The following is an 8,795-nucleotide window of genomic DNA, read 5'->3' as shown; positions in this document are numbered from 1 at the left end:
ATGAACGTGACAATCATCATCATTCCCTATGAACGCGTGCCTGACAACCACTTCCGTTCTACTTTAGATTGAATGAGTATCTCTTAGATCTCTTAATCAGAATCTTCGTGGTATAAGCTAGATTGATGGCGGCATTCATGAGAGTCCGGAAAGTCTAAACCTTGTCTGTGGTATTCCGAGTAGGACTCTGGGATTGAATGACTGTGACGTGCTTCAAACTCGTGAGTTCTGGGCGTAGTGACAGACGCAAAAGGATAGTAAATCCTATTCTGGTACGATTGAGAACCTGCAGATGATTAGCCGTGCGGTGACAGCGCACCTGGGCCATTTTCACTGGAAGGATGGATGGTAGCCATTGACAACGGTGATCCACCAACACACAGCTTGCCATAGGAGGACGTGCATGCATGAATCAGAAGACAGAGAAAAGCAGAGATTCAGAACACAAAGCATCTCCAAAACTCCAACATATTCTCTATTACTGCACAACAAGTAACCTTTAATCCATGCTCTCTTGTTTATTCGCAATTCAACTGATAAATATAATTGACTTCCTGACTAAGAATTACAAGATAACCATAGATTGCTTCAAACCAACAATCTCCGTGGGATTCGACCCTTACTCACGTAAGGTAATACTTGGACGACCCAGTGCACTTGCTGGTTAGTGGTACGCGTTGCGAAAAGTGTGATTCACAATTCGTGCACCAGCTTACCACTCGGTCCATTTGATGAAGGGTTTCATGAAATCGATCCATTGTTTCCTTGAGACGATCCCTTGATTCTTGTCCTGCTTGGATAACATGATTAGGATCATATGGCTCTTGGGTTGATGGATATGGACATGGTGTATATGGCGGTGATGGTTCTTAGGAGTAATTGGGATGGAATTGGGGTGGTTCTATGTATGGTTCATATGGCTCATAGGGTGGTTGGTATGGTGGATAAGGGTTGGAATCATATGAGGGTGTTTGGTAGTAGGAGGCTTGTGAGTATGGTGGTTCGAACCCATGTTGAGGAGGGGGTTCATAGGTATATGGTGGGGCTTGTTAGTAACTACAAGAGGGTCCACCATAGTTATTGAATTGACATGCATCCCGGAATGGTTTTTATTCATAGTATGTTGGTGGAGGTTGTTGATTGTCACGAAGAGGTCCACCATAACCATTGCCTTGGTATGCATCATAGAATGGTTGTTGCTCATAGTACATTGGAGGGGGTTGTTGCCAAGAGGGTTGATCAAATCCTTGTGGCTCCTCCCATCTTTGATTGTTCCAACCTTGATGCATGTTCCCATTATGGCTTCCATTCCCTACAACATAATTTGAACCAAACTCGTAGCCAAAGGGATGAGAATTCATAGTATCAAGAGAAAATAAAAACACAAAAACAAATAAGGAATAATGAAACTAAAATCCTAAAACTAGAAACAACTAACAAAGAAACAAAAAAGCAAATTTATTCACAATATTCACATTAACCAATAATAAGGCACATATTTGCAATTTCCCGGCAACGACACCATTTTGATGAACGAATTTTTGACGATTTAGAATTCCTCAATAAAATCTCGTTGAAGGTATAGTTTCTAAACCAACAAAGAATCATTTCATACAAAAATTTGGTTGTCACAAGTAACAAACCCCTAAAAATAATAACCGAAGTATTCAAACCTCAGGTCGTCTCTCAAGGAATTGCAGGGAAGTGTACTTATAATTGGTTATGAGATTATATCTTTTTGGGGTTTTGAATAAGGAACAAGAAAAGTAAATTACAGGAATTAAACTAATAGCTAATAAAGCTCTTGGCAAGGTATGAGAATTAGAAGTCCTATCCTAGCTATCCTTATCAATTGTGACATCAATTTTCTATTGCTCCCACTTAGTTAACCTCTAACTATGAAGGAAAGTCAAGTGGATGAATCAATTTGATTCCTCAAGTCCTAGTCAACTCCTAAGGAAAGACTAGCTTTAGAGGGATCCACATCAACTAGCAACTTTCAATTATCAATCAGCAAAGGAGTTTGATAACTCAAGAATCTCTAATTACTCAGCCAAAGCCAAGAATATAAAAATCTAACTTAAAATCCTCCCAAGCATTTTATCAAACACTTGGAAGGCACAACATAAAAGCATAGAAAAACAATAAGAGATAATAAAATCTAAATAACCAATTGCAAGAATCAATAACACAAATTAAAGAAAGTGATCATAAATATGAAATACCTCAAATTGCATTAAATAGAGAAATCAAATCTAACAAGAAAATTCATAAACCAAATGGCAACATAAAGTAATCAACAAAGGAAACAATTAAACTAGAATGCTAGAACAAATAAGAGTAGAAGAGAAACTAAATTGAAATAAGATAGAATTCAAAAATTAAATAGGAATAAACTAAGAATCCTAAAACCTAGAGAGAGGAGAGAGCCTCTCTCTCTAGAGAACTACATTTAAAACCTAAAATTATGTGTATGAAAGTTGTGTGAATGAATGATTAGATGATTCCCCCACTCTGCAGCCTCTAATCTGTGTATTTCGGGCTTGAAACTGTGCCAAAAACAGCCCAGAAATTGCCCCTAGCGATTTTTGATACGTCCAGCACGTGGCTTTGTCACGTGCACGCCCACGTGTACGCGTCGATTGAACTTTCGCAAGGTCACGCGTATGCGTGATCCATGCGTGTGTATTGCCTAACAGCATGGAAACTATGGCAAATTGTATATCATTTCAAAACCCCAGATGTTAGCTTTCTAACGCAACTAAAACCGTCTCACTTGGACCTCTGTAGCTCAGGTTATGATCGATTTAGTACGAAGAAGTCAGGCTTGACAACTCAGCAATTCCTTCAATTTCTTGTATTTTTTCCACTTTTGCATGCTTCATTTCCATCCTCTAAGCCATTCCTTCCCTATAAACCCTGAAAATACTTAACACATATATCACGGCATCGAATGGTAATAAGAGAGAATTAAAATTAGTAATTTAAGGCTACAGAAGCATGTTTTCAATCATAGCATAGAATTAGGAAGGAAAATGTAAAACATGCGAATTATATGAATAAGTGTGAGTTTAGTGGATAAAATCCACTCAATGAAGTACAAAATGTACCACGAAATAGTGGTGCATTAGAGACCCTTCACCCTTCCTAGTAACACAGTGCCTACCCCAAGAGAAGAGTGCAAGGCTATCATAGTGGATACTGAATCCATGAAAAAGGAGGAAACACATGTTGCTAAGGAGTCAGAGGAAGAAAAGACTCGAGAAAAGGTGGGAAGCATATTGTTACACGCCCCACTGGTGGCACAAGAGCCTGAAGTACCACACCCTCAGAAGCTTCAAAAGGAGACCAAGGATGAGCAATTCACTCAATTCTTGGAAATCTGTAAAAAATTACACATTAATATTCCTTTTTCTGAGGTGTTGGAGAAGATGCCTCCCTACATGGCAGTCATGAAAGGCTTTCTTTCTGAGAAGAAGGCCTTGAATGGAGATGAAACTGTAGTCTTGACTAAGGAATACAGTGCACTGATTCAGAGGAAGCTACCCAAGAAGATGCCTGATCTTGGAAGCTTTTTTATCCCTTATACTAGTGGGACTATTACTTTTGAGAAAGCACTGTGTGACCTTGGCTCAAGTATAAATCTGATGCCTCTGTCTGTAATGAAGAAACAGGGAATCCAAGAAGCACAAGAAATAAGGATAACCCTAAAAATAGCTGACAGTCCTTGAGGCAGGCATATGGGCTAGTTGAGAATGTACCTGTCAAGGCTGGAGAGCTATTCCTCCCCGCAGATTTTGTGATGCTTGATATGGAAGAGGATACAGATGACTCTATCATCCTAGGAAGACCATTCCTAGCTACTGGGAGAGCCTTGATAAATGTTGAGAGAGGTGAAATGGTGCTGAGGTTACATGAGGACTACATGATTTTCAACGTTTTTAAACTTTCACCACTCTCTGACAAAGAAGCTACTTGCATACAGAATTCAGTGCTTAAGCCTTCTCACTTGGTGAAAAGACATACAGTCTTCCCTGACATCAAACCTAAGTTTGGTGTTGGGCATTCACCACCCACCAAGGAGGAAAGAGGTTCTAAGAAAAAGGTACCTAAGGGCTGGAGGAACAAGAAGATTTTCACTGAAGATTTCTCACCTGGGATGAAAGTGGTGTTTGCTAGAAGTCTAGTCCTACCTCATACTATGAACAGGATCCTGTCCTTTGAGCATACTGAGCTGATTCATGACAACACAGGAAAGAAGTTCACAATGAGGGGTGAGGATTTAAGCCTCTATGACTATCTTCCTCCTTAGAGGAGTTGACCGTTAAGCTAGTGACGGTAAAGAAGCGCTTGTTGGGAGGCAACCCAACCATAAGTATCCTTAAGTTTATTTCAGTTTTATTTTAGTTTGATTTTATTTTTTATTGATTTCCATAGTTTTCCTAGGTTTAATCTAGTTTGTGATCATGCACAGTGCTTTGAACAGGGACAGAAGGACTCAGAGTGAAGAACAGAATGCCCTGGAGAAGACTAGACTTAGGTGCTAAACTCCAGGGAGGGCGTTTAGTGCCAGAAACGGGGTAGAAGAGATGGCGTTAAATGCCAGGAAGGGTGCATTGACTTGGACGTTTAATGCTCAACATGGGCGTTTTCATAAGTTTTTGCCACCCCCCTTGGGGCGCGCCAGGAGGTCGTTCCTTTTTCGAAAAAAAAAAAGGTTTTAAATTTAAATTCTTCTTCCCCTTCTATCACTCTTATCTTCTTTTGCATTATTTTTACTCATCTGTATTCTCTTCATGTCCCTCTCCATTTTCAATTTTCTTTTCTTGGGGACAAGCAAAGTTTTTAAGTTTGGTGTTGCAGAGCGAGCTCTCGGTTTATATTATCATCAATGGCACCAAAGGGAGGTGAATCATCTTCATGGAAGAGCACAGCCTGAGGAGGGAGCAACAACCACCATGACTGAGATGGTTGAGTTTTATTATCTTTTGCCTTATTTGTTTTCTGTTTTTCAGTGCTTTATCTTATTCCCTGTTATCTGTTTGAGTCTTTGCATGATCATCAGTAGTATTTTATTGCTTTCTAGTTTAGTTATTTATTTTGATATTTTATGCTTGTCTGAAAAGATATCTCATGTATCGCTCACTGAGCTTAAAGAAAAATTCAAAAGAAAAAGAAGTAGTAAAATGCATTGTAAGACCCAGGACTTTTGAAAAGTGTTATTATGAACTATATTCAAATTATGTATTTATTTACAGTTTTAATTTCAGAAATTATTTTATTGAAGATAATTAAAGGCAGTTTTGATTAATTGGATTTGAAATAAATTAATATCGAAACTCTATAATTATGGATTATTTTTCTATTTACAATTTAAAGAGTTAGAAATCCAAAAATAATGAGGTTTAGCTATTTAAATTAGGATTTCATCTAATTTTATAATTATTGAGTTATTTTTTAATTTAAAATTTTAAAGTTAGTAGTTGACAAATAATAAGAATAATAATAAGAATTTTATATGATTTTGGCTAAATAATTAATATTTTTACAATTTAAAACTTATGTCTTGGGAATAAAGGAAATTAATTATATTATCTTATATTTTCAGTTAGAGTATTTGATTGAAAACCAATTAGTATTTTGATAAAACAAATAATGTTTTAAAGTAATTTTAAGGATTTAATTAGATTTCAAAGCAAACCCAAAAATCTCCAAATTGAAACCCTAACCCTAATTAACACACATTTTTCCTTTTCCTAAGTGAAACCCTAGCCACCTAAACTCAGCACTAACATACACACACAACACCCAGCAGCAGCTGCTGCAAAAGGAAAAGAAAGAAGAAAGAAAGGGAATTTGGGAAAGGGGGAAGAGGGAGATTCGAGAGGGGAGAGGGCGCCAGTGGAGGGGGAGGAGTTGTCGCACCGTCCCCGCTGTTGGGTCCCCTTGCCATCGTCAGCGAGCAGAGAACGTGCACGAGGAAGGAGAAGACGCCCCTGCCCCCACGTCTATCGTCGTCTCTGTGGGTCCCAGTTGTTGCCGCCATCCTTGCTGCTAAGCCAGCGCCGCCATTGTCATCATTGCAAACTGCTATTGTGCGTGTCGTCGCCGCCACCTCTGAGTCTGTCACCATCAAGCAGAGGCACGGGAAGAGAGAGAGGATTCGCAAGTGAGGGAGAGAACCTGGAAGGGAGGGCCGCGACCAGGGCAGCCGCCATGCCCAATCGCCTTTCGTGTCGCCGGCGCCGTCTTTGTCCGAACTGCCACCAGATCCGCCGCTGCCGAAGCTTCTGGCCGAGCCTCTACTGCCAGAGAACGCCGCTGCCGCCACTGAGATCCACTGCCGGTAAGGGTTTTAAGTTGGTTTTCTTTTACTTTGAGTTTCCGGGAGCTTTATTATCACTGCATGTTTGTTACAGTCACCGTCACCGTAGTTTTGGTCACCGCTGCTGCTCGAGGTGGCTGTCAGGGCTACCGCTAAACCGGTTCAGTGACTGCTGCTATTTCATTTTCTTATTACAGTAAGTGTTAATGTTTTGAAAACCCCTACGTTAGTATTCTGTTATGGTTGGTTATAAACTCTGAGGTTTTGGTAACGTAGGGTCATGTTCTGAGCATTGCATGTCACTTTTAAGTTACTGTGGTTGCCGCGAGAGTGGTTAGGGACTGAGATTGTGGTTGCCGTTGGTTTCAGGTTGAGAGAAAAGGTTCCGTTGACACGTTTGGGTTATAGTTTCGACGAGTCGAGGTAGGGGCTTTTAATAAAATCTAATTTATTTTAAATTGGAATTGTTATAAATTGATATGATGAACAAAATGCTTTTCTGGTGATTATGTAAGTCTTATGAATTGTCTGGTTTGTCTTGGATGAATATAGTTGTCTGTTTGATTTTACTATTGACTGATTTTGTTAAATTGGAGATTTTTGGATTGGTTGATTTGAAATGATTTTGATAGTCTGAAAGTCTGAATTTTGTTTTATTGAAAACTGATTTGGTCTTGAACTCGTAGGAAAGGATTGAGGATTGGTTTGGTTGGGACTCGAAAAGGGTGGCAAAGTCCATGTTTTAGGGGAGGTGCTGCCGAAATTTTTATAAAAATCTGAGACTTTATTTGAAGCATTATTTTGAAAATAATGAATTATGCTTTGAATTAAATTATTGATAAATGAATTATGTTTGAACTTATTTTATTAAGAAAATTATTATATTTTGGATGTGATTTATTTGAGAAAAGAATTATTTTTTAAAGTCGATTCAAAGATGAAAATTCTTATGTTTTGGAATTTGATTTAAGTAAACAGATCTGGAGAAGTTTTAGTGGATTTTAAGAAAAATTGAATTTCGATTAACTAATTTCACTTGACGACGTTTTAGTAAAAGTTTAAAGTATTCTTTGAAATTTTGATTTAGCAAAACTAAAACAATTTCTGAGCCCTTTGGAAACACTACTGATTTTAGAATGAAATTGAAGTTGGATTTCAGTTTAAATGATTTGGTTTTAGTTTAAGTAAGTTGGTTTTGAAATTAATTCGAAATATTTGGATACGTGACTTAGTTTTGGTTTAAATTCTATTTTATTTATTCAAACCAAGAAGCTAAGTTTTTAGAGGTTTTTAATGAAATTAAAGAAATGAGTTAGGTTATTCTCTCCTAAAGTCTTGAAACTTTGCCGAGAAATTTTATGACCAAGTTCTGATTTAGAATGAATGATTTTGAGTCTTTCGGAAGAGATTTTGAATTTGGCATGATTTTAAAGTTGTTTGGAAGTTTTGGAAAGATGTTGCGAAAAGTAGCTCTCTTTTGAAAAGAAAGTTGATTTGAGAAAAGTGATTCTTGGCAAGATGTGAACTGAACACGTTTGTTATTTGAAAGTAAATGGGCCAAGAATAATTTTTGAAATAAGATATTGAGTCTGATTGATTGTGGATATTACTAAGATTGTTGATAAGTTGTGTTCCGAGGGTTACCTGAAACTATAGGTCGATCTCGGACGAGATCTTCTGTGCTGACGTGTCTGGCTTGTAAGTGGTAGCTGGAGCTATCGCGTCCAATTTGTTGGACTGGTGGTGATGCTGATCCTTTTCCACCGGAGGGTGGTGGTACATGCAAGGGACTCCGATGCTTAAGTTAGCAAGGGTATTAAGCAGGTTTTTAGTAGAATCAGAGTATGAGTTATACCTGGGTACGCCATTGTATTTATAATGGTGAGGAGCGACTTCTTTGGAGATAAGATAGTTATCTTATCTTATCTTATCTTATCTTTTTGAGTGAAGTCATCTTATCTTCAAGGGAACTACCCTTACCTCTATAGGCTTGGGTTGCCTTTAGATTTGGGTCATGTTCCTCTGTTTGGGCCTTCTTGGGCCTCTGTAGTGATTTGGCCGAGCTCTTGGAGAAGAGGTCGGATGTTCCTGACCTGAAGAGGTTGGTTGGCTTGTCGTTTGATCATCCCGGGTCGGACATCTCGACCCAGGGTATGAACAGTACCCCTGCTCGAGTGTGGTCTTCCTTTTGAAGTCGAGTCCTTAGTTTTAGGACTTCAATCTTTCTCTGGAGAAGCCGAGCTCGAGCATCGTCGATTTCTTTCTTGTAGAGTTTCCTTTTTGAATGCAGAACGTTTTTCTTTCTTCTTCTTTAATTTTTTTGGAAACGCGCGTTCTTTACCTTGGGAACGTGTGATGGCTTTTAATGCCCCATTAATTCTTTTAATGTTCTGTTTCCTTTTCCTCCCGCTTTTTCATTTCATTTTGAATTTCACCAAAACTTTCTCCTTTCTGTTTCTTCTTTCTCTTT

At 38.5% G+C, this 8,795-nt stretch overlaps 1 protein-coding gene across 1 annotated transcript; it reads left to right on the top strand.

Moving 5' to 3' along the window:
* LOC107611437 lies at nt 3,210-4,312 on the top strand. The gene is made up of 2 exons (XM_016313361.1): nt 3,210-3,659; nt 3,737-4,312. The coding sequence occupies exons 1-2, from the start codon at nt 3,210-3,212 to the stop codon at nt 4,310-4,312; spliced, it is 1,026 nt and encodes a 341-aa protein (XP_016168847.1).

Source organism: Arachis ipaensis, chromosome B08 (genome assembly GCF_000816755.2).
Source record: "Arachis ipaensis cultivar K30076 chromosome B08, Araip1.1, whole genome shotgun sequence".
Classification (NCBI taxonomy): domain Eukaryota; kingdom Viridiplantae; phylum Streptophyta; class Magnoliopsida; order Fabales; family Fabaceae; genus Arachis; species Arachis ipaensis.
Note: the sequence above shows the minus strand (reverse complement) of the source record. Positions and strands in the feature narration are given on the sequence as shown.

Coding starts and splice junctions, on each gene's coding strand:
- LOC107611437 (XM_016313361.1), top strand. CDS start 3,210: ATGAAAAAGGAGGAAACACATGTTGCTAAGGAGTCAGAGGAAGAAAAG. Junction 3,660..3,736: donor TAAATCTGATGCCTCTGTCT/GTAATGAAGAAA, acceptor TCCTTGAGGCAG/GCATATGGGCTAGTTGAGAA.